The sequence below is a fragment of the Odocoileus virginianus genome, unplaced genomic scaffold (genome assembly GCF_023699985.2).
Source record: "Odocoileus virginianus isolate 20LAN1187 ecotype Illinois unplaced genomic scaffold, Ovbor_1.2 Unplaced_Scaffold_6, whole genome shotgun sequence".
Classification (NCBI taxonomy): Eukaryota; Metazoa; Chordata; class Mammalia; order Artiodactyla; family Cervidae; genus Odocoileus; species Odocoileus virginianus.
In genome coordinates, this window is record NW_027224268.1 from 61,419 (window position 1) to 88,167 (window position 26,749).

Here is a 26,749-nt window from a genome sequence, read left to right on the forward strand (position 1 = left end):
GTCAGGCTGATGTATTCACTGGCTGATGCTTCAGGGTCAGTGCACAAGTCTGAACACCTTTGAAAAATGTGATGGCAGATTTAAAGCACTCCTCTGTATCTGTATGTCATCAAGCCATTTTGGTTTTGTTTAATTGTTTTGTAAATAGTACTTGGTATGGATATCACACACATTTAACTGGTTTCTGAAATAGGAGGAGGATGCAGCTTTTAGAGTTGGGTTGCTAAGACTTCTGAGAACAGATGATACAGTCCAAACTTTCAATCATGTGGAATTTCTTTTCTTTCTTTTTTTTTTTTTTTTGGCTGCACTGCATGGTTTGCAGGATCTTAGTTCCCTAAACTAAGGGACTGAACCTCAGCCACTGGGCAGTGAAAGCACGGAGTCCTAACCACGGGACCACCAGGGAATTCCCGAGTTTATTTTCTTTATAACTATAGATTCTGAAGAATGTTCTATCTTGTTAGTCCACAGGCTAGCTTATTAGTCATTTTTTTAGCACATTGCTTTAAAAATTTTTTTATTGAAGTACAATTGATTTAAGGGGTTGTGTTAGCTTCAGGTGTACAGCAAAGTGAATCAGTTATATATGTGTATTATATATATACATATATCCACTTTTTTTTAGATTCTTTTCCCATATAGGTCATTATAAAGTATTGAGTAGAGTTCCCTGTGCTATACAGTAGGTTCTTGTTATTATCTGTTTTATATATAGTAGTGTGTATATATCAATCCCAGTTTTCCAATTTATCTCTCTCCCCTGCCCCCACCCTTGCCTTACCTTCTAGTAACCATAAGTTTGCTGTCTACATCTGTCAGCACATTGCCTTTTTAAACATGAGTTAATTCTCCCATTTCTTAGTTCCTCGTGAACTTGCGTTTAGTGCTTTTCTCACCCGGATTGCCGAGGAGGGAATGGAAGGTCACAGGCATTTCTCTGTTGTGCTCTGTTACCATGATATTTGAAAAAATGTCTCAGGCCTGGAGGATAGATGAGTAAATAGCTCCACATCCCATGCCTTCTACTTCTGGGAGTTGTGGCTGTCCAGAAATTTAATTTTAATTAATAATTGGGATGGAGCATCATATCAGTGACATCTTGGCACTTTGAATTGCATCAAAGAATGCACAAATGAGACACAGTTGTCTTAAAGATAAAGTTGTCAATGTCCAAACAGCTTAAGAACCCTTGGTTGGATAGCTATGGATTTGGAAAGACTGAACACACAGAGTTTGCAGAACATTTCTTGGCATTTGTTTAGGATGTGGCAGATCCTTAAATGCCTGCCAGTAGCCCTTTATCTGTACTTGAGAGGATGGTGAAAGCTCATTAGGGTGTGAAAAACAACCGTACCACCTGGCATTTAAAAGAGCCTTTCTCCCCTCATAGGTGTAATTAACTTGACTGTGTTCAATATGTGGTTATAAATTTACCAAATGAAGGGCAGACAAAAAAAGCAACTATAGTAGCAGCTACAACAAAAAATGAGTGAACGAACAAACCACATACCCATACTTAGAGGACAAGGTGTATGTATTCTAAGTCTACTGTCTGAACCTAGACTGAGGAGATGGTGCCTTGGGCCATGTGTCTTGGATACTGACATATAAAGCATACATGTTCTAACACCAAATCTCTGACACCCTTGGGGTTCCTGCACTTCAACTCAGACGCTCAGTACCTGGAGTGAGCATCAGACTCTGCAGGCCTTTATAAGACTGCCTTGCACTTCAGACACCAGCCACAGGTTTCCATTGTTCCAAGCCACCCCACTTCTGCCTGGCTGACTACAAAGTTGAAGCTTCTCGTGACCGCCTCAGGTTTGATAATTCTCTAGAATGACTCACAACTCAGAAAAGTGCTCTGCTTATGATTACTATTTTATTATGAAAAGTGTAAGTGAACAGCCAGATGAAGAGACACATAGGGCAAGGTCTAGGAGAGTCCCAGGCACAAGAGCTTTTGTTCCTGTGGAGTTAGGGGGCACCACCTTCCCATTACATTTGTATATTCACAAACGAGGATGCTCCCCTGAGGCCTGGTGTTCACCATTTTTATTGGGGTTTCATTACATTGGCATGATTGAGTAAATCATTGGTCACCTGATTGAACTCAGTCTCTAACCCCCATCCCTTCCCTAGTGGTCAGGTGGCTGAAAGTTCCAGCCTTCTAATGACTTTCTGGCTTTAACCAACTCCAATCCTAAAGTCATCTCAGTGCCAGCCTCATTAACCTAACAAAGTTATTCCTGTAACTCAAGAAATTTCAAACGTTTAAAATATATATATGCGTGTATGTGTGTGTATGTATTCTTTGTTCCCAGTTCGTGGCACAGGAGATACGTATTTTCTACCATAGCATCCACGGTTCCAGGTGTAGAATAATGACTTCTTTATATATGGTTGTGTTTATATATGGTTCAGTGTTTTGTAATTAGATGAAACTAACCTTGTGTTAATTCTGACTCCTGTTTAGGTTGCTGAGTTCTTGGTTTTTTTCTGTCAGTATAAATAAACTGCCATCTCTCTTGAGTTTTGGCTCATTCTTGTGTATGTTTTTGTGGCATATTTGAGTCATTCCATTAAATATGGTGTTTTATCATCATTAATCAGGTCATATGTATCCATGATGTTTCTTCCACCTACCGAGTGCCTGTGCTTTTGGAGGAACAAGGCATCGTTAAATATTTTAAAGAGAGATTGGATCTGCCCATTGGGGATTCTGCAAGTAGTTTGCTTTTCAAGTGGAGAAATATGGCTGACAGGTACTGTGAATGGAATTACTAATGTAATCTTTCTTAATTCTTGACTTTGGGGGTAGGACTGAGGTCTACCTTAGAAGGTAACTATGTAGCAGTCTGCTTTCCACATGGGCATGTTTGGTTTGGGAAATATCTAAAGCCCTAGCATATTGTCAGGGTGTTTTGCTGTACTCTGAAGATTGACAGGGCCTTTGATTTTCCTCTACTTAAAGAAAACTGAATTGAAAGAACTTGGATTCCAGAATTTAAAAAAAAATTTTGGAAGCATTTTGATTTATTATTTAGTCTCTGAATATTTTAAACAGTTTAAAATGCCATAGGCTTTGTTTTGTTTTGCTTATTTTTAAGAGTTTTGGCTATGGCATTGTTGTTTTGTCCTGCAGTCATGAATTATCAGTGTCGGTATTAAAAACCCCTGATAGGTTTTCGCTTTAAGACAATCATATTAATTTCAGCAAGGTTTGTCTAATTTGATGTTGTATACAGAGGAAATCCCCATCGCCTATTTTCTTACACTAAATGTTGATGAGGCATGACTTCATAAACTCCTGGCTGTTTCACTTCTCATGTAGCTGAGGTAGAGGCAGTTGGTGCAGTAGTTACAAATGTAGGCTCGGTGTTGCTGAGAGTAGATCTTAAAAGTTCTCATCATAAGAAAAACGTTTATAACTTTGTGTGGTGATGGATGTTAACTAGAATTCTTGTGGTTACCATTTTGTAATATATAAATATATTGAATTATCATGTGTGACTGGAGCTAATTAATGTTATATATCACATATCTCAATTTAAAAAATGTAAGCTTTGATGTCAGGCACCATAGATTCAGACCCTAGCTTCTCCTTTCACTAGCTGTGTGAGTTTAGGCAGATTACTTCATCTCTCTGGGCTTGTTCTCCCATCTATATATAACTGGGGGATGCTAGTTCCACGCTGTGGCAATTTTGAGAGAAAATACATTGGGCCTTAACTTCACATCAGGCACTGTTGGCTACTGATGTCTGTTACAATAATCAAAATATTTTTGGGGGGCTTCCCTGATAGCTCAGTTGGTAAACAATCCACCTGCAGTGCAGGAGACCCCAGTTCGATTCCTGGGTTGGGAAGATCCGCTGGAGAAGAGATGGACTATTCTTGGGCTTCCCTGTGGCTCAGCTGGTAAAGAATCCGCCTGCAATGCGGGAGACCTGGGTTCGATCCCTGGGTTGGGAAGATCCCTTGGAGAAGGGAAAGGCTACCCACTCCAGTATTCTGGCCTGGAGAATTCCATGGACTGTATAGTCCATGGGGTTGCAAAGAGTTGGACACGACTGAGTGACTTTCACTTTCACTTTCCCTGGTGGCTCAGTGGTAAAGACTCTGCCTGCAGTGCAGGAGATGCAGGAGACTAGGGTTTGATCCCTGGAGGAGAGGAAATGGCAACCCACTCCAGTATTCTTGCTTACAAAAATCCCCTGGACGGAGGAGCCTGGCGGACTACAGTCTATAGTGTTGAAAAGAATCAGCCATGACTGAGTGACCGAGAGCATTGACTGGTCAGAAATGGGACAATTTGAGCTTCCAAACAGATAATAATTTTGATTTATCGAAACCCATGAAATGTTTTTAAATGAGCAAATTCATAAAAATATAAAACAAGTGATTTGATGGTGACAAAATCACTGACCTTTGATAGATAACTAGTAGATTGAAAGTTCTTTTGCCCTTTCATTTTAAAATTTAAAAAGCATTTTAGAATTTGTGGGGTAAGTAGAACCAGGAATGAAGTGCATTTTCTGAACTTAGGTGCTCCAATGACTGGTGATACAGTTAAGCCCCTGTCCTCTAGAATGCTTAAGGAATCAGTCACATTGTGGGAATTTTCTGGGTACTTGGGGCTGATCCTTTTTAAGCATGAGAAACTTTAATATTTTAACTCTTTGTATTGAAACTAGTTCTAAACTGTAGTCTATGCTTCTGTGCTTTTTAAAGCCAGAGTTTGGTTTTTGTACTAGTTTCCTGTGGCTGCTGTAACAAGTTACCACAGAATGGGTGGCTTAAACCAGCAGAAATTTGTTCTCTCACAGTTGTGGAGTCTTGAAGTAGGAAATCAAGGTGTGAGCAGGGTTGGTTCCTTTTGGAGCTCTGAGGTAGAATCTGCCCCATGTGTTTCTCCTGGCCTCTGTGGGCTAGCTTCCTTGGTGTTCTTGGCTTATGGCCATGTCATTCCATTCTCTGTCTCTCTTGCCACATGTCCTTCTCATTTGTGTCTTCTTCCTTTCTCTTTTATAAGGATGCTTGTCTTTGCAGTCAGGGCCCATTCTAATCCAGAATGATCTCATCTGGAGATCCTTAACTGAATTGCATCTGCAAAGTGTCCCCCCCCACCCACCCAGATATGGACGCATTCGTAGGTTCTGGGGGACATATGTTTTTTTGAGCCACCATTGAGCTCAGGATTCAAGCAAAGGGAATATTGAGCAATAGTCTCTCTGTGTCATGTTGGCTGTGATGTTGGTCATAGAGGTGTGAAGTGTCCATATCTTCAGACCCCGTCCCCTCAGTCCAGCCTCTGGAGAGATGGATACAAGAAGGCAAACAGAAGTCAAAGGGGCAGCCTTGATTGTGGAGGTCCAGTGCTGCTCAGAGGCCTCATACCCAGCTGATGGCTGAATGGAGAGCACAGGGGGAGGGAGGCAGTAGACTGGTGCAGGTTCAGGAGCGAAAGAGGGCACAGGGGTGTAGGCTTAGCATATCTCCCCGGACGGCAGCTGGGCTGACCAGTGGCCTCCCCTGTCCCACCCGGCTGCTGCGTGACTCCTCGTTCCCTGGGAAGACAAGCCACAAGTGAGTGGAGAGAGGGATGTGTGGAAGGAGGGACTGGCCATGCTGACTGCAGCCCTGTGTCCCTCTGGCAGTGGAGGTGTGAGAGCGGGGTGAAGCCTCAGCCAGACTGCTGTGCTCACCTGGGCCAAACTCTGGGACAGGATGCGCTCCCACCCCATCACGTCATCTTGGAATGTTGCCTTGGTACCAACTTGCTTTGTTACCTACGTCCTTTGTACAGCTGAAATGAAGCGCAGGCAGGCAGTCTCCAGAGCGACATAAAATTAAGTGGCAAGTTAAAGGTTTAACAGCATTCTCTGACGTTTTTCAGTCACCTTCCTAGAAAGTCACCTCTGCTGTCAGTTTTGACTTCTTAGCTCTTCGTGTGTTTTTCTCCTCCTACCACTTCCATCACACTTCTCTTTCACTCTTTGCAGATATAGATATAAAAGAGGAATATTCCTCATCCCAGTAACATTTTTCTAAGGTGTTTGGGGGAAGACTTTGCTTCAGAGCCTTAAAAGATCTTCAAGCCCTGAGTGACATTTCCACATACTTAGTACCAGACCACACGTTTTTCATGTACTTTGAACAGATCTCCTGGCAGAAGCAACAGTAAAGACTGTGTCTCTAATGGCAAATTGTGATTGAGCATCTTATGTAGAATGGAATTTTCTCATAAAAATGATGTAAGTGGCTTATAGTATTTTAAATAGTTCTCTCAGCACCATTCTTCAGGAATGTCATAAATAACTTGGCTTTTGTGGGTCAGCTGGGAATGTAACAATTTTTAATGTAGACATTTTGAATGCATTCTCTCATATGATGTCACCTTACAAAGTTAATATTATAGTGTCTCCTATTGACACTGAGAATGCATTTTCTTATACAGTGTCACATTATAAGTGAATTTAAGGACAGCTCATGTTGATGAGATGGGGAGACTTTTTTATTTTTTATTTGTAATGCTTTTAACTTTTTCTTTTTCTCCTTGGATTTATGTCTGTGCTTGCTCATATAAGCCAATGTTGGGCTTTCTCATGATTTTCAAATATCTTGGAGTACAGATTTTTATTCTTTGGGGGTAGGGTGGAAAATTTAAGTCAAGTACATCAAATACAAGGCATGTCTGTTCCTCAGGTTTTAAAGAGTGCCTTGGGATAAGAACAGTGGCTGTCATTATGCTTGTGATGTGCTGTTACATGCATATAACCTTTAAACTTGTTTTCCTTCCCAGGTATGAAAGGTTACAGAAAACATGTTCCATTGCCCTGGTTGGCAAATACACCAAGCTCAGAGACTGCTATGCCTCCGTGTTCAAAGCCCTGGAACACTCAGCCTTGGCCATCAACCACAAGTTAAATCTGATGGTGAGCCCCTGCCTGGTCTTCTGCATGTTTTAGCCATTCATTGTGAAATCTTGTGTTGTACAGAGGCAGGTTGTGTTGAAGGACCCCCAAGTTCAGTGATTCACCAGGACTCAGAGGACTGAGCATACAGCTGTACTCATGAGTATAACTTATTTTAGTGATAGGATACAGAGCCAAATCAGCAGAGGAAAAGGCTAGTCGGATAAAGTCTCGGGGAAACCACCTTTAAGCTTCCAAGGGTCCTCATCCAGCGAAATCACAGAGGACGTGCTTGAATCCCCCAGGAACAAGCTGTAGCAACACTGGTGAAGTGCTGACTGTCAGGGAAGCTCATTAGAGACTTGGCACCCAAGGTTTTTACTGAGGGCTGGTCACATAGGTGCCCTCTGCCTCCAGAGTGTCAAAATTCCAGACTCCCAGGAGGAAAGCAGGTGCTCTACATAAATCATATTGTTTCTTCCAACACTGTAGGCACAGCGAGCCACTCTTATCGGTTCTTGTTAATAGTGGGCGTGTGTGCATGCTCTCATCGTTTCTAACTTTGCGACCTCATGGATTGTATAGCCTGCCAGGCTCCTCTGTCCATGGGATTTTCCAGGCAAAAATACTGGAGTGGGTTGCCATTTCCTCCTCTAGGGGATCTTATCATCCCAGGGATCAAACTTATATCTCCCGCGTCTCCTGCATTGCAGGCGAATTCTTTACTGCTAACCCAGCAGGGAAGCCTGGTTATGGTGGGAACCCTCCCCAAATCCAAGTTTCCAGATGCCAGACAAGGGCCAACCTTGTAAGCAGGCCTTTCCAAGGATAGCGGTCAGGCCTGCCATGTTAACTTTTTTCTGCATGCAGGTTTAAGGCACAGTTTCTGAAATTAGGCTTTGCACATTCAGGAACGTATCTACTCCATGCTCATTTAAGTATTTACTTTTGTAAATACTTTTGTATTTGTGTTTACTTAATAAGAAAATGGGGCTTCCCTGGTGGCTCAGCAGTAAAGAATCTGCCTGTAATGCAGGAGCTGCAGGAGATGCAGGTTCAGTCCCTGGGTTGGGAAGATCCCCTGGAGGAGGGCATGGCCACCCACTCCAATATTCTTACCTGGAGAATCCCCATGGACAGAGGAGCCTGGCGGGCTACAGTCCATGGGGTTGCAAAGAGTTGGTCACAACAGAGCACATACACACACATGCACATATGGGATAGCAGAGGCGAAGTTATATATATATAGCTTGACTATACTCTTTGTTAGATATAGAAGTAGTCTATGCTCAGCGTGTAAAATGTAAGCAAAGCATAATGCAAAATCCAGAAAGTAGAAGATTCTTCCTCTCTGAAATCCTTCTCTTGCTGTACCTGTCATTCCCAGTTTGACACATATCTTTCCAAACTTTTCTCTCTATATATAAATGTGTATATTTAATGATATTCTCTCTGGGTATATCACAATTTAGGAAGGCTTTATTATCTTGATTTAAATGGTAAAACCTTTATATAATAAACCAAAAGATACAGTTACATGTTCAGGAAATTGAGTAATTTCCAGCTTAGGACCTATCTGATTTTCTCTCATCTCTTTGTAGCTTCTTTCTCTAAACACTTATTGTTTTTGACTCTTAAAGGAATTGTTCCCTTCCTATTCTTCCTATTCATTCAGCTTCCCCAGGCCCTCATAGAAAAAAGAAAGCAATAATAGAAAATCTGTTTTAATACAAATTTTATAAAGTAAAATTTTGTATCTTAAGATATATTCAGATAGTAATTTGTATAACATAAATACTAAAATAACACATATATAGGGACTGTTATGTACACAGGAATTGTCATAACTGTTTTTCTTGTAATAGAGTTCATTGATGGTGGCCTCTACTAAGTCTTGTTTGAATCATGGGCTTGTGCTATGTTTATCTTGCCTGACTTTTGCGGCTGTTTCCCAACTGGTTTTCAGTCTTCCCTCCATTTCCCTCACTGAATTTTTCTAAAATCACTCTCTGTTCCTTCAGACCTTTCAGTCACTTCAAGTGTTCTGTCGCTGCATGGAACTTCTTTTGGTGTCTCCAGAGTGGTCACCACTTCCTGTCTTTTGTCTGCAGTTTCATACAAGCTGTTCTTTCACCACCACCCCTCTCTACACCCCCACCCTGCATCCCTTCCCACCTGCCTCCCAACTACACACACACACACACACACACACACACACGCTCGGCTTGCATCAGCTCCAGGGCTTAGCTTCTTGGACATCCCCTCCCCCAAAAGCTTCCATGAAGGTGCTCCTTCCCTTCTCTCCAGCTCTTTGTTCCGCAGTATTCTCTTCTTTGCCCATAGTAACTCTTATCTCCCTGTGCTGTGGGTGCCTATTTATCTGGTTTTGTAATCTTCCTAAAAGATTGTAAGAGCCACAAGATTTCTATGCTAAGTGACCAGTACAGTGTTTGCATAACTAGTTATTGAATAATTGTGTGTTAGATGGTTCTAGTATTTTCCAGTTTTTATTTTTCTGAAATCTTTAAATTTGTTGGATGTTTTTAGTACATAGATTCCATTGATCTGGAGCAGACTACTGAAACTGAGGACCCTGTGAAATTTCATGAAGCTTGGCAGAAGCTCTGCAAAGCTGAGTAAGTACCAAGGACTTTCCATGCCAGTTAGGAGAATGCCACTGATTTTTCCATAATGATTCAACTTACCCCAATTACTGATTTTTGTGCATTTGAAAGATAGTTTGGAGTACTTGTGATTCTGGGTGCTTGTACTGCATTCACATTGCATTTACTTTGAAACATGCCATGTTAGTATTAGTAGCCCATGCAATGGGAATGGTTTTATTCTGGATAAACACTCTCATTTGCAAACATGAGAGCTCAAGAGAAAACTGGAAGGTCATGTTACCCTTCATGGCACAAAACAATGCTACCCCCAAGAGTTATATTGATTATTTAAAAAAATAAAACCTTGAATCAAAAGATGTGGAAAAGAAAACAAAACCAAGAGGAGGGAAGATTGTCATTCTTGCATTGTAACTGTATATTTAAGGTCTGTCTCTATATTTTTCCATAGCATCAACTCACTTTCTCCTCCCCAGAATAAGACCACCTTCACTGCACATGCCACTAACACTAACATGGCATGTTTCAAAGTAAATTGGTGAAATAGGCCTTAGATTTTGATGACTAATTAAGTTGTAGCACAGCAAAATTTCCTGGCTAGGAGCCACTTTAGAGACTTGAAGCCACTGAAAGGTCTGAAGGAACAGAGAGTGATTTTAGAATCACTCTGGCTCAGTGAAGGAAATGGAGGCAAGTTTTTACCATATTTATGGGAAAGTGAGTTGATGCTACAGAAAGATGCAGAGACAGACTTTCCATGTACAAAGTTACAGTGCAAGAATGACAGTCTTCCCTCCTCTCTTGGTTTTGTTTTCTTTTCCACATCTTTTGATTCAAGGTTTTATTTTGTAAGTAATCAATATAACTCTTGGGGGTGGCATTGTATTGTGAGGATAACATTACCCTCCAGTTTTCTCTTGAACTGTTATGTTTTCAAATGAGAGTGTTTATCCAGAAAGTCTCTAAAGTGGCTCCTCGCCAGGAAATTTTCCTGTGCCACAACTTGATTAGCAATCAAAAGGTCTATTTCACCAGTTTAACTCTATCTGATTATGTAAGAGGTCTTAAAACATTTTTATAACAGTACTTTTAAAAGAACCTTAACCTATTTTTCTTCAGATAATTCTTTCAGTGGCATTTTTAACTGAATTGAGTCTCTTAGTTATATGGTCATGTGCTGCAGAGACCTGTCAGGAAATATATATCAAGGTCAGTTGTGAGAAATTGTCACAACTGCTTTATAACATTGGGAGGATTTCAAGAAGAAAGTTCAGGATGTGAAATTATGTAATCAATTTTGAAAATAGACTCCAAGCGTATTCTCTAGCAGTTGTGCCAAATGTTGAATTTGGTTTCAATAAGCATGATCTGAAAACAAGAATTTCACAAATAAAAATGTCAAATTTCCCCTCCTTTTGTGTTGATTGCAGTGGTGTTCTTGTGCCAGGAGGCTTTGGAATCAGAGGAACGTTGGGAAAACTCCAGGCAATTTCTTGGGCACGGTCAAGGAAGATTCCTTTTCTGGGTAAAACTGATGTTTATGAATCCTGAGTATGAGTTTTTTTAGATTTTTGATACCTAGTTCAGATAACACATAATAGGGTTTGTTAATGTGAAAAGTGTGATTTTGAATTTCAACATTCAGGTGCCAAATAGTTTACTACAGGGTCTGGAAACTATATTCTACAAGCCCTACCTGGCTCACAGCATTTTTGTAAATAAAGTTTTATTGGAATATAGCCACACAGATTTGTTTGCATATTGTCTGTGGCTGTTTTTCCAATGCAGTGGTAGAGATTGAGACCCTACAGCATGCAAAGCCTAAAATCTTTACTCTCTGGCCCTTTACCAAAAAGTTTGTCAACCTACAAGAACTTACCACTGGTCTGGTTGTATAGCAAGAGGCTGGGAAGAACCTGTGTTCAAACCTGCCCTTACCTTTTCCGATTCCCACCTGATTATATCTTTTGCCACTTCAAGCAGAGAACATCTCAGTAGGATGCCACAATGTTACTTCTAATCAGAAAAAAAGCTTATTGAAATGTATATATTCCTTCTAGAAAAGATAATACAGAAAAATCATCTAACATTACAGAGACAGCTCTGTTAAGAATTAGAGCTGGGTGTTTTTAATGCTTTTGTTGAAATTGCAAAGCATGGCTTCCTTAGCAATGAAACTCGATGTAATAGAACATTGATGGGATAACAAGCAGCTCTGCGACTGGGGGTCCAGAAGGAAGAGGGAGTGGGGAGAGGCTGTGTTTCATGCAGTGCTTGCATGGGCTGCTGGGTTTATAAACTGAGTGGACTGGCTTTGGTACCATTTACTTAATATCAACAGGTTCATTTCCCCCACTTGCCTGTTCTTTAACTTCCTAGACACTCTCCATTAGGGATCCATTTTCAAAAGAGAAGCTAGGAGTAGTTTACCTTGGTACCTTGCTTTGTTTTATCCATCTAAGCTCACCTGGGCCACTGTTTTCTTTTGAAGTAATCTTGTTTAGTTTCTGTCTGAACATGATTAGCATTCTTCAGATAATTTTCACTGTACAGAATAGTTTGCAGCTCTATAGCTTTCTCTTTAACACACTGTCTGTGTGTCCTAGCTTTGTGGGACTTTCTGAAGTCCCTCCAAAGCACTCAGCTGTTTCACGCTTTTTGACTTTTGTTCTGGCATGCTTGATGTATTGATTGCTCTCTCCTTTGAGTCCCTGTGTATCTTGGATATATCTGTAAAAGCATCTGGAATGCTCCTTGACGTTTGTTTATTGGAGAGTATTGGTAGGCCACAGTGAATGCGGGGATGGGCAAGGGGTGCATCCCTGTGGCAACAGGCCCGGGCCTCTGCAGGTCCCTTTCTGTCCTCATTGAGCTCTCTGCTCAGTTCCGTTTGGCTTCTCCATCATGCTCCAGCCTGCAGTGGAGGTACCAGCTCGCCCGGCTGCTGCTGCTTCCTTGTAGTGAAGGTTTAGCCTGCTCTGGGCTCAGCAGCTGGGCACAGACCTCCTACTCCCCTGCCTGCCTGTGGGCGCTCCTTGGAGCCCAGCCTGCTGCCAGGCAGGGGCTGCCTGCAAACAGAGCCCACATTTAAGGCCATGAAACTATCTAGAGAAGAGAGAGTGTGAAGACTCAGCCCACAGAGACTCCCTTGTGAATTGAGGTGTTGTTAGACATTCTCTGAAGGAGTTGGGTGCTCTGGGGCAGCCCTGCAGGCCACACGTGCGCCTCAATCTAGAGACACATTTGGAGGTAGGCAGATTGGCCTTTTGGACCTTGCCTTCTCATTTCCTGCCCTTTTCCAACTTCGCATTTATTTATTCCTACTTCAGTTTGGGTCGTCCAAACCCCTTCCCTGCCCCTGCCACGCCTGTTCTGAGGGCAGAAGCTTCAGCAGCAAACTTACTCTCTTGCAGCCTGCATTCTAGATGGAGAAGATAGCAAACAAATGAACAGAAAATATGACACAGTACAGAATAGTTTCATTTGTTTTGTATATGTGCTTTTTAAAATAGGAGTTTGCCTTGGGATGCAGCTGGCAGTGATAGAGTTTGCAAGAAACTGCCTTAACTTGAAAGGTAAGTCTGAGATTTTCTAAATACCTCTTAGTGAAAAGCATTCTTATTACTTATTTTTCAGTTACATAATGGTGAGTTACTGAACTCATTTCTTTATCTTCAGATGCTGATTCCACAGAATTTGAGCCAAATGCCCATATTCCTGTGGTAAGTGGATTATTTATCTTTTTGGGTTGGGTCATTATTTTGTTTCTGGCTCTAGCCTATGCTCTTAAGGGGCTATTTTTTTTTTCATTATGACATCAGGACATTTTAATTATATATGATTTTGCTTATTCTTATTACTCTATTGTTATTAGTTTAGATCAAACCACTTTATTCTCCATCGTCCATTTTGTCAGCTGTGTCTTGCAGGAAGAAACGGTCCTAGACTGGTTTCTCTGCAGTAGTTTTCAAGCTGAACATTCAGGAAAAGGTTGAGTTGACTTTGACAACAGTTTATCAGAACTGATGTAAACACACAGGCTGTCCTGTCTCTAGACCCATCCTTGTCTGTTCTTTTGCTGCTCCTCAGCTTATCAGTTCCTTTTCCCATAAAATAGTCCAAGGATTTGGCCAGGAGCGAAGGCTACTGTGCTCTGTCACCTGCCACCCTGCTAACTCATCCCATGGCATCCCTGTCCCTCCATACTTGGAGTTTTAGAGTTGGACAATCTGAATGACATTCCCTACACCTGAGATCTCTCCTGTCCTGCAGCCTCCCTACCCCTGGAATCTCAAAACCAGTGAAGAATTTAATTACATAAGTAAACCCAATCTGATTACTGATGACTTCCTGTTGATCCTGGGAAGCCTTTCCTGACCTCTGCCTTTTATGCCTTATACCACCTCTATCAGAGTATACACCTCATCATTGTGATTTGTTTTTTATTAACAATTTTATTGAGATATAATTCACATACCATAAAATTTAGCCATTCAAAGTATGTAATGCAATGACTCAGCACATTCAGATTTCTATAATCATTACCACAGTCAATTTTGGACCATTTTGATTGCTCTAAAAAGAAATCCCACACCCTTTGCTGACAGCCCCAAGCCGCCTATGCTCCCAGCTCTGGGCAGCCATTCATCTGTTTTCTGTCTCTATGTATTTGCCTATTCTGGCCATTTCACATACAGTTGACCTTTGAATAATGCAGGGGTTAGGTGTGACTCTCCGTGCAGTCAAGTATCTGTCTATAACTGCTAATCACCTCTCCATATATGCATTCCTCCATATCTGCAGATTCAACCAACCATGGATCATGTAGTACTGTAGTATTTACTATGAAAAGAAAGGCTTGTTTAAGTGGACCTGTACATCTCAGACCTGTGTTGATCCACTGCAAATGGAATCATACTGTATGTGGCCTTTTGTGACTGACTTTTTTCATTTAACATAATGTTGTCAAGGTCTGTCTATGTTGTAGTATCTATCAGTACTTTGCTTCTTTTTATTGCCAAATAATATTTAATTATATGGCTAGATTACATTTTATTTATCTGTTCATACTTTGATGGACATTTGTTGTTTCCATCTTTTGGCTACTGTGAATAATGCTGCTATGAACATTTGTTTACAAGTTTCTGTGTGGACGTATTTTTTCATTTCACTTGGGTCTATACTTAGGAGGGGAGTTGTGGGTCATATAGTGACTGTATGTTTAATTTTTTGAGGAACTGTCAGATTGTTTTCTAAAGTGGTTGCAGCATCCTGTCAGCAGTGTATGAGGGTTCCAATTTCTTCATATCCTCAACACTTGTTGTTATCTTTTTTGTTACAGTTGACTTTTTTTTAAAACTTCAGTTTATTTTTCTAGAGAAAACAGTGGTTCTTATACTTTAGTTTGCATTAGAAACACTTGAGGAAACTTTCCCCCCTTTCAATGTTAATTTACTCAGCACATATTAACTGCAAACATACTGTGATCCACGTATATTCTTTCCTTGGGAAATGATTACAGTTGACTCTTGAACAGCATGCATTTGAGCTGCACAGGTCCACATATACATGGATTTTTTTTTTGTAACTCTCTTTTAATTAATTTATTTTTTATTGAAGGATAATTGCTTTACAGAATTTTGTTGTTTTCTGTCAAACCTCAACATGAATCAGCCATAGGTATACATATGTCCCCTCCCTCTTGAACCTCCCTCCCATCTCCCTCCCCATCCCACCCCTCTAGGTTGATACAGAGCCCCTGTTTGAGTTTCCTGAGCCACACAGCAAATTCCCGTTGGCTATCTATTTTACACATGGTGATGTAAGTTTCCATGTTACTCTCTCCATACATCTCACCCTCTCCTCCCCTCTCCCCATGTCCATAAGTCTGTTCTCTATGTCTGTTTCTCCACTGTTGCCCTGTAAATAAATTCTTCAGTACCATTTTTCTAGATTCCATATATATGTGTTAGAATATGGTATTTATCTTTCTCTTTCTGACTCACTTCACTCTGTATAATAGGTTCTAGGTTCATCCACCTCATTGTGTGTATGTGTGTTAGTTGCTAAGTCGTATCCGACTGTTTGCCACCCCACGGACTGTCGCCCACCAGGCTTCTCTGTCCATGGAATTCTCCAGGCAAGAATACTGGAGTGGATTGCCATTCCCTTCTCCAGAGGAACTTCCCAACCCAGGGATTGAACCCTGGTCTCCTGCATCACAGGCAGATTCTTTACTGTTTGAGCTATGGGAAGTCTGTGGATTTATCCACCTCATTAGAATTGACTCAAATGCCTTCCTTTTTATGACTGTGTAATATTCCATTGTGTATATGTACCACAACTTCTTTATCCATTCATCTGTCGATGGACATCTAGGTTGCTTCCATGTTCTAGCTATTGTAAATAGTGCTGCAATGAACAATGGGATACACGTGTCTTTTTCAATTTTGATGTTTTTTTTTTCAATAAATATATACTACAGTACTACACTGTTGACAATAGGTTGATTTTGTGGGTGTGAAACTGTGGATATGGAGGGCCAACTGTAAAGTTATATTTGAATTTTTGACTACTTGAGAGGTCAGTACCCCTAAACCCTGTGTTGTTCAAGTGTCAGTTGTATACCAATTCTAGTGGGAGTGAAGTTATAGCTCACTGTGGCTTTGATTCACATTTCCTTGATGTCTAAGGTTGTTAAACATCTTTTCGTATGCTTATTGGACACTTGTATATCATGTTTGGAGAACAGTCTATTCAGATCCTTTGCCTACTTTAAATTGTGTTATTTGTCATCTTATTAAGTTGGAAGTATTTTTTAATATATTCTAGATACAAGTTCCTTATTAGATATATTATTGACATTTGGGGCCAGATAGTTGTCCTGTTCATTGTAGGATGTTCAGTAGCATCCCTGGCCTCTACCCGCTATATATCTGTCGTATTTTCCTCCCAACCCCCAACTGTGATACTAAAAATACCTCCAGACATTGCAGAACATACCCTGGGGACACAGGCAAAATAGTCTCCTTTGAGAAGCACTGATTTAGAAAAATCTAGTATTTTTTTGGTAACTTTTTATTTTATATGGGGTATAGCTGATTAACATGGTGTTGTGATAGTTTCAGGTGAACAGCAAAGGGACTCAGCCATACATATACATGTATCCATTCTCCCCCAAACTCCCCTCCCATCCAGGCTGCCACATAACATTGAGCAGAGTTCCATGTGCTATACAGTAGGTCCTTGTTGGTTATCCATTTTAAATATAGCAGTGTGTACATGTCCATCCCAAACTCCCTAACTATCCTTCCCCCTTCCTTTCTCCCCCAAGCAACCATAAGTTCGTTCTCTAAGTCTGTGAGTCTGTTTCTGTTTTGTAAGTAAGTTCATTTGTATCATTTCTTTTTAGATTTCACATATAAGAGATAGCATACGATAGAGAAATCTAGTTCTTTTCCTCTCCCCTCAATACAGTCCCTTCCTTTCCTTATGGCACCCATTAATTCTTTCTCTTTAAAGAGTTATCTTTCCATTTAAAAAAATACAAGTAAACCCATATATTTTTAAGCCCCTCCCCTTCTTAGATAAATGACAGTAGACTGCATATTTTTTCTGCCTTGCTTTTTTTCACTCAACATTCTCTGCTGGAGTGGAGATCACTGTGGAAGGATATAGAGCTATTCTCCACTCATTTTTATAGCTTGCAATTCAGACTATAATGAACCATAACTTCCCAGCCAGATGGTACTTTTAAGTCTTATGCTCAGAAGACTTAATACAAGTGAAGAGTTCCTTATAAGGCTTTAATAGAAACATATTTCCTGACTAATGGCTGAAATGGCTGTGCCAGGCAAACATTGGGATTTCTTCTCTTAGAGAATACTTTGGGGTAGGAACTGACTTTACCAGTAGGTGCCACTGTTAGATAGCTTTGGCAAGGTTTATTCCTTGACTATCCTTTACTGTGTGTGTGTGTATTTTTAAAACATTTATACACAGGATAAAAAAGTAAAGCCCTAAAGAAAAGGTATAAAACTGCCTTTTACATGACCCTACCTCACCTCAGTTCCCTTACCCAGAGGTGACTACCTTCATCCGTTTCTTTTGTTATTCTGCTAAAGATTGTGTGTGTGTGTGTATACAAATGCCTACCTGCTCACATATATGGATATATGTTCCTTTAAAAATACATATGCTGGCATGCCTAAGACATCATTCCCCTTGCATTGTACTCATCACTCCACTTCAGTGCACAGGGATCTTCCAAATGCTTGCCTTGCTGTTAATATATGCATCATTCTTTATTTAAACAGTCTCATATTGATTAATATTTAGGTTGTGTCCATTATTTGCTGCTTTAAATCATGCTGCAAATTAGTATCTGTACATATGTCCTTGTAGCCACACATGCACACTTCTATAGGATGAATTCTTAGAAGAGGAATTGAGAAGTTGGAGGAAATGTACATTTTACATTCTGATAGCTTCTATACTCATAAGTGAGATGAGAACAATAAAACCTAATTGCTACTGAACATCTTTATGGCCTACAATCAGTTTGTTGGAGAAAAATAGCCTTAAGAGCCAGCATTTGTGAGGATGGGGAGAAGCCTTATTAAAGAAAAAGACTAAGGTAATAGAATCACCAGGCAGCAAACACCAGGAAGCCTCAGGAATCTCTTAAACTTGAGCAAATAACAGTGACTTACAGAGGGTAATAGCCATTCTGGCCCTTCTCACTAAAAAAGTAAATAATTTGGAAACCAGGAGCCTCCTTTAGGATATATTTGCGGCTGAAATCTGTTTCACGGATGTGGGGGAGAAAAAGTAATTTTCCCTCTACCTTTCTAGATTCTTGGTTGAGAGTCCTGTAACAAAAGGCAGATTAACAGGGGAAAAAAAAAAAAAAACAAGCAGAAGTTTAATAACATGGATACCTCCAGTATACCCAGGAAACCCTGAGTAACTCCCCAGAATGCCCCAAGCCACCATCTTAAATACCATCTCCAGCTAAAGAGTAAAGAAGATGTTGGGGGTGGGGGTATTTATGGGAGGTTTTCAAGGCAAAAGCACAGTAAACAAGGGTAAGGTTGTCATGAAGATTTAAGTCCATGCCTTCTCCATTGTTAACAGTTTCTAGAGATTTAGAGTTATCTTTCTCTTCCTGGTACAGTGAGGGAGTGAAAGTGAAAGTGAAGTTGCTCAGTTGTGTCTGACTCTTTGCGACCCCACGGACTGACTGTAGCCTACCAGACTCCTCCATCCATGGGATTTTCCAGGCAAGAATACTGGAATGGGTTGCCATTTCCTTACAAATGGAGAGTGAAAGTCGCTCAGTCGTGTCCCACTCTTTGCGACCCCATGGACCAGTCCATGAAATTCTCCAGGCCAGAATACTGGAGTGGATAGCCTTTCCCTTCTCCAGGGGATCTTCCCAACCCAGGGATTGAATCCAGGTCTCCTACATTGCAGGCAGATTCTTTACCAGCTGAGCCACAAGGAAAGCCCTTACAAATGGAGGTTTCCTTTATAAATGCACATGTCTCTGACAAAAGGGTAACTTCAACTCTGTTTTTATTTTTTATTTTTAATGTTATTTGGTTTGGTTTTTGCCTTAGGGCATGTGGGATGTGGGATGTTAGTTCCCTGCAGTGGAAGCGCAGTCTTAATCACTGGACTGCTAGGGAAGTTCCCACTAGGTTGTTAGAGCTTCTCTTCTGTCTGCTGTTTCTTAAAAAGAATCATCCCACTATAATCTTTATGCCAAAGAGACATATTTTGGGGTGGCAAATTCTACTCCCCTTCATGGGCCATTGTGACCCTCCTTTGGCGTGCATGATTAGTCTTATGGTTGCTTACTAAATCAGCAGACACTGGCATACAGGATATCTAAGAAGAGGCGTCTCTTATACACATCAAATGAGAAATGGTTTCCTAAGAATGAAGGTAGACTCTGAGTCTGGAAGTCCCAGGAGAGAATGAGTAAGATTTGTTTCATTATGTCATTCCTCTGCTTAATCCACATGGTGAAATAGAAGGCTCTGGGACTTTGCAGAATATTTAGGTTCTATAGCAAGTCTGACTTCTTGTTGTTCAGTTGCTCAGTCATGTCCGACTCTTTGTGACCCCATGGACTGCAGCACACCAGGCTTCCCTGTCCTTCACTATCTCCCGGAGTTTGCTCAAACTCATGTCCATTGAGTCGGTGATGCCATCCAACCATCTCATCCTCTGTCACCCCCTTCTCCTCCTGCCTTCAATCTTTCCCAGCATCAGGGTCTTTTCCAGTGAGTCAGTTCTTTGCATCAGGTGGCCAAAGTATTGGAGCTTCAGCTTCAACATCAGGCATTCCAATGAATATTCAGGGCAGGGTCCTGGTCCCCCCTCCAGGGATACACAGAACAATATATTTGAGCTGTTTTACAGATACTGAAACCCCCACCAGGTGGGAGAAGTTAACTGAGTGCTGCCCACAAGCACTAGACCCCAGACCTGATGGAACCAAAAGGTTGATGATGCTGACTCCCATTTCCTTTAGGATTGACTGGTTTGATCTCCTTGCTATCCAAGGGACTCTCAAGAGTCTTCTCCAGCACCACAGTTGAAAGCATCAATTCTTTGGCACTCAGCCTTCTTTATGGTCCAACTCTCACATCTGTACATGACTACTGGAAAAACCATAGCTTTGACTATACAGACCTTTGTAGGCAAAGTAATGTCTCTGTTTTTTAATACTCTATTTAGGTTTGTTATTGCTTTTCTTCCAAGTAGCTTCACCTGCCTTCTAGATGATGTGTACCAGGAAAATAGCTGTAGCTGATTTGTATTCTGACTCTGTCTCAATCACATGGCTGCTGCTGACACCCTTGACTTTGAATTTGCCTTCAGATCTCTCCAGTTCATGTAGAAGATAGCTTGTGGCATTTTAGAGTTTTTATTTAGAATATTTTTGACTTTTGAGATATATATAGGAAGAATGATCTCAATCTGATGTTTAGGGATGTGGATATGCGTACTTTTTAGCATTTCTTTTCTATTTATTAAAAATAGTAACTTTAAACATTTGAATTTACATTAGATATGGAAAGAGAATCTGGAAACAGAATCCACATTCAAACACATCAACACAGACTTGTGTCAACTAAAAGAAAATTCAGGAGATTTCAAATAAGAGTTTCTTTGGAATCTTAAGAATTGCAGTTCAGGGGAATTCCCTGCCAATGGTTAGGACTCCACACTTCCACTGCTGGGGGCCTGGGTTCCATCCTTTTTGGGGAACTAAGATTCCACAAGTTGTGTGGTGTGGCCGAAAAAAATTTCCAATTTGGGAGACATAGATTTGGGTAACCCTAAAAGTGTGTTACGAGGAAGAGAAAGAGTCAGGGCTTATAAAGACAAAAAACCAAGATGTTAAAAGTTGCCTGGTAAGAATTGTGATGGCCTCTGATATGAGTCCGAGAATATTTGCCCTTGAGGAATCATGAGTTGTTTTAGGGCAGGGGTCCAATAAGTTCTGGCAGATATTCTGAAGCTGAATCCAGCCTTTGTACCCCAACAATGAATGAAATCTCAGAGACAGAGTTTTGGGTGAAGTAGAAAAGAATAGCTTTATTGCTTTGCCAGGCAAAGGGGGCCACAGTGGGCTAATGCCCTCAAAACTATGTTCTGATCTAGGGGGAGTAGTGAGGAGTTTTACAGTAATGGTTCAAAGAGGGCGTGATCAGCTCGTGGACATTCTTCTGATTGGTTGGTGGTGAGGTAAATGGGAGTCAGCATCATCAACCTTCTGGTTCCAACAGGTCTGGGGTCTGTGTGCTTGTGGGCAGCATACAGTTAACTTCTCCCACCTGGTGGGGGTTTCAGTATCTGCAAAACAGCTCAAAGATATTGTTCTGTGTATCCCTGAGGGGGAACCAGGACCCTGCCCAAGGCTGCACTATTGTTTCTTTTGACTCTTTCTCAGATTGAGGGCAGGAGGAGAAGGGGACGACAGAGGATGAGATGGTTGGATGGCATCACCGACTCAATGGACATGGGTTTGGGTGGACTCTGGGAGTTGGTGATGGACAGGGAGGCCTGGTGTGCTGTGGTTCATGGGGTCGCAAAGAGTTGGACATGACTGAGTGACTGAACTGAACTGAACTGAATCCCTCTCTCTGCATCCCCTCCCTTCCCTAATTAGCAGCTGTTTGAACCTGCTCATTGGAACTCAGGGAAGGTCATGGAGACTGAATGAAGCCTATTTCCTGTAATCAAGAAATGGGGAACACAGAAAAGGAGCCCCAAAGGGTCCTGTTCAGTATCAGTTCTGATGACTTCATCAGGTCAAAAGGTCAGATTCCATCCAAGCTGACATGTGCATAAGTCATACTTCCTTAATGGCCTCCTAGCTCCATTTTAGAGAGTTCTCTTTGCGGTACTAACTCCATTTTGATTTTCCTTTCACACATGTACACTTGGATGGTGGTCTTGGTGAGGAAAAGGGAGAAATGTGAATCATTTTAAGCAGATGCAAATGGAGACTTGAGATTGTGGCATTTGATATTATTTCAGTTTTATTATTGATTTGACTTCTTTTACCCCTTTTTGATCCAAGGATTTTCAGAGTCAAAATTAATTTTATATCTGACACAGTGGATTTGTGATAGACACATATAATAAAAAAATGGATTCAGGTGTGTTATATATTAAGCATAATTGATGCATAACATTTTCCTACCTTTAGTTGTAGCCCTGTTTGAATTATTTTCTACTTTCATTTATTTTTCAACAATTTCATATGGAAAGCAAATTAGGAGGCTTAAAAAACCCAGTCACTTAGAGTAACCTTCCAGGCAACTTTTATAACTTTGAAGACTGCTTTAATTTCAAACATTATAATGAGCATCTCCCAGCTAACAAAGCAATCCTAAAGAAGTCATTTGGATCTTAGTTTGGGCTAAAGAGGTTTTTTCCCATAAAAGTAGCTGTCAGGAAGACAGCTATACTATGAGTAAAATGTTTTTTTATGGACCAGTCTGGGAGTCTAATAGTCATTTAATCCTGTCTCTGTGGGGACTGTAGGTTCAGAGTTGATATCAGGCTGTTGGTTGGCTCTAGTAACTATTTTCGATCTGGGGAAGAAAATTCTTCCAGGCTTGATGGCTGCTGCCTAATGGCTAAGGCTTCTTGGGAGTAAGCCCCCATTAGTGAATCAACAAGGGTAGTCCATAATTTTAACAATAACCAAATGACTAAATGAGTACTTCAAAGCTAATGCATTTTAAAGCTTTTGTACCTTTAGCTCAATGGGAAATGCCTTGGGAATAGATATTTCAACAACTTGAAAGATATATATATATATATTTTTTTGCAGTTGAAATAACTGGATTCTAGTGAAAAGAGATTATTAAGAAGAAAAAAACTCACTGTGCATTTGGCGCTCATCCACTTAAGTACCATCCTAAATATAGTGCATTACAAATGAGCAGCTGCCACAACCCTGCTTACAGTTTAGTTAGAGACATAAGACATAAACCTGTGAAACGTAGAAACAAATGTGTGGACAGAATGTGAGTACACCCTCAGTGCTACGAGCCCTGACAACCAGGACTTCTGCCATGAGAGAGTGTGCTGGATCTGTGCCATCCTTTACGGCAGCCACTAGCCACACCGGGCTATGGAGCATTTGAAATTTAGCTAGAGTGGCCAAGGAACTGAATTTTAAATTTTGTTTAATTTTAATTGATTTAAATGTCAATAGCCACTTAATCTAGTGGCCATGGTATTGCACAGCACCAGTAGGCCTTGAATACTTAAGAATTCAGGGTTTGCGGGGGAAATGCTGTGGATTAAAGTAAGAAGGGAAGATTGTCAAATACTGGGAGACTTCATTGAAAGGAGGGGAGGCATATGTAGGCTGGAATGTCTAAGATCTGGCCATAAAATAGTGTGAGCAAAGCACATTGCTCCTGTAGGGAAGTGGAAGGAAATAAAGGAGATTGGTGCTAATTTGTGGAGGTCCTTGAGTACTACTGTCAAGATTAGTCCTGAAGGCAACAGGGAATGAGTAAGAATAATGCCTATCAGCTGTGACATATCTTGCAAATACTGAACTCTTGCTGAAGCCTTTCCAATAGAAATGGATGCTTTAGGAAGATTCAACTGGTGTGGAAAACAGAGGGATGAGAGGGAAGAAAAGACTCCAGGCAGGGCATAAATCTGCATCACAATCTTACCCTTGTTGACTGCTTTTCTTGGTCACCTCCCATAACTGACTCTCCCCACCTTCAACATCCTCTTGTCTGTAGTTGAAGTTGGTATTTAAGGTGAGGGTTTTGGACATTTTAGTGAGTCACTCAGTTTTCCCGGGTCTCTCCCATGTATACATGTTATTAAACTTTTGCTTGATTTTCTCCTGTTAATCTGTCTCATGTCAATTTAATTCTTAGACCAGCCAGAAGATCTTAGAAGGGCAGACGAAAATGGCTTCCTTCTTAACAACATGATGTTGATTTGATGTGTTTTCTCTCTTTTTCAACTTCCCTGCAAGTTCTCTTTAACATTGCTCTTGCAAATCCCAGTTGAAATACTACTTCTTAGATTAAGCCTTTCCCTGACATAATTCCAGAATCATTGACTTAGGATCTCAGAGGTCTGGAAATTTGTATATCTTAGGGCATCTTGTATAATGCTTTGCCTGTAATAGGTGCTTTACGTATGTTGGAGTTGAAAGACATAGTGTGTATTTACTGTGTGAGGGGCTGATTGAGATTGAAAACATAGACAAAAATGGGAAGGTAGCATGACCTAAATATTAGAACTCAACAAGGCATATGCAACAAAAAATAAAACTCCAAGCTATAGACTAATGTTGGTTATTAATAAAGATGTAAAAACCTTAAATAAAATGTCAAAGTGTCTAATTTAACAGCATTTAAGGGATAATCAGTCATGACTGGATAGTGTGTTTATCCTAGGAATTAAATTGATTAATGCATCATATTGATCAAACAAAAGAGTGAACCCCCATATCACCACAAACACTCAATAGGCAATGTATAGTATCTACACCCTAGTAGTCACAGTCTCATAACAAACTTGAATATTTTTTACAAAACTGTACCCAACCATAAACTCAGTGGGGAAATAAAGACCTTCCTTGACTTATGCTGGGGTTATGCCCTGAGTATTGGAAGCTGAAAATGCTTTTAATACACCTAACCTATTGAACATCACAGTTTAGCCTTAAATGTGTTCAGAACACTTACATTAGCTTACAGTTGGAAAAACCATCTCACACAAAGCCTATCTCATAATAAAGTGTTGAAAATCTCATTAAATTGTTACTGAACCAAACTTGGGTCCACCTGCCTGATGCACAGCACAGCCAGTCTACTGACGCCAGGTTGTGGTGAAGGATGGGGACAGCTTTTATTTGCAGGCCTCCAAGCAAGGAGAATGGGCAGCTTGTGCTCAAAAGACCCAAACTCCCTGGTGACTTTTAGGCAAGGGTTTTTAAAGCCAACATTATGGGTGAGGGTCATAGGGTGCCTGATCAGCTTGTGGACAGTCTTCTGATTGGTTGTGGTAAAGTAACAGGATGGTGTTTCGGTAATCTCAGTCATCAGTCTTCTGGTTCCAACCAGTCTGAGGTCTACGTGCTTCTGTGGTCAGCATGTACTCACCATCCTCCACTTAGTTTCTGCAGAACAACTCAAAGATATGGATCAGATTGTTATCTGTACCCTTCAGGGGGAACTAGGAGTCCTGTGACTATTGTTTAAGCTGTTATTACTTTCCTTGCTTGACTGCTTTCTGTTTCTGCATTTTCCACTTCTTTAATCATTAACTGGATCTTCTCTTTGAAATCTGAGGAAGGCCCAGGAGATGAAAGCTTTTTATACAAACGAACAGGGAACACAGGGGGACTTGTACCCAGGAGGCCCTTTCAGAGTCCTGCTTGGTTTCACAATGTATTTAATACTGTACCGAAAGTGAAAAACAGAATGGTTGTCTGGTTGCAGAATGGTTGTCAGTGTGTCAGTTGTTGCCCCTCTTGATGGTGTGGCTGACTGGGAGCTGTCACTGCTGCCACTCAGCATCACGGGAGGATCATACTGCATATTGAGATCAAAATTCAAAAATTGAAGTACAGTTTCTACTGAATGCACATTGCTTTTGTGCCATTTTAGAGTTGAAAAATGGAAAGCTGAACCATGGTAATTTGGGTACCATCTGTAGTTGGGAGATTCCTATAAAAACCATAAATGAATAAAAGATGTACATTGTTGCAACTAATGAAGTAGGTAAAATGAAGCTGACGAATGCTGTCTGGGGAGTGAAGCTGGTGCTCTCCCACCTGTTTGTGGAAATATGAATCAATACAACTTTTTGGGAATTAACTAGATGGTCTCACAAACTATAAAAATATTCATTCCATCTGCCTCAGACATTTACTTCTCAGAAATTCTGCTAAGAAAATCTGATATATTGACAAAGAAGTGAACAGGTATTCACTATAGCATTAGTTAGAAGAATCAAAAATGACAGTAATCCTAATGCCCCACAGTGGGGGAAATAGTTGAGACCATTAAGGGGTATCCCTACAGTGGACTATAATTAGTCATTAGAACTGTTTAAGGTTTTTGATGCTATGAGAATGCTCTTGTGTTGAATTAGAATGATACAGATTGTGTTTAAACATTCCCTCATGGTGTATAAAAACCTTTGTTTCTTGGTGGAAGGGTTATAACTTGTTTTTCTTTTCCTCTGGTTAAATTTCTGAGTTTTGGAATAGCTTCTGATACATTTCCCAGAATTTAGATAGTTGTATGTTCTGACTATTCCGAATAAAAAGGATGCAAAGAAGCTCATTATGAAAAGCAGCAATATGGTATTTTACAAAAGTTGTCTTTTTATTAACAATTTTCTTTTATTCTTTTTGATGGGCTTCCCAGGTGGCACTAGTGGTAAAGAATCCCCCTGCCAATGCAGGAGACGTAAGAGACGTGGGTTTGATTCCTGGGTCAGGAAGACCCTCTGGAAAAGGAAATGGCAACCCACTCTGGTATTCTTGCCTGGAGAATCCCAAGGACAGAGGAGCCTGGCAGGCTACAGTCCATGGGGTCACAAAAAGTCGCATGTGGGTTTGATCCCTGAGTTGGACACGACTGAGTGTCTGAGCACACATTCTTTTTGACGGGACATGCATCCACAGGATTGA

General features: G+C 40.7%; 1 protein-coding gene across 6 annotated transcripts in view; it reads left to right on the forward strand.

The window, feature by feature from the left end:
* The window catches only part of CTPS2 (CTP synthase 2), a 107,424-nt gene that overhangs the window by 24,359 nt on the left and 56,316 nt on the right, over nt 1–26,749 (forward strand). For all 6 annotated transcript variants that reach the window (XM_020886770.2, XM_070462639.1, XM_070462638.1 and 3 more), the window contains exons 8-13: nt 2,617–2,768; nt 6,808–6,940; nt 9,467–9,555; nt 10,974–11,068; nt 13,056–13,118; nt 13,222–13,265. In XM_020886770.2, the coding sequence (XP_020742429.2) occupies nt 2,617–2,768; nt 6,808–6,940; nt 9,467–9,555; nt 10,974–11,068; nt 13,056–13,118; nt 13,222–13,265 (576 nt within the window). The remainder of the gene's footprint in view (nt 1–2,616; nt 2,769–6,807; nt 6,941–9,466; nt 9,556–10,973; nt 11,069–13,055; nt 13,119–13,221; nt 13,266–26,749) is intronic.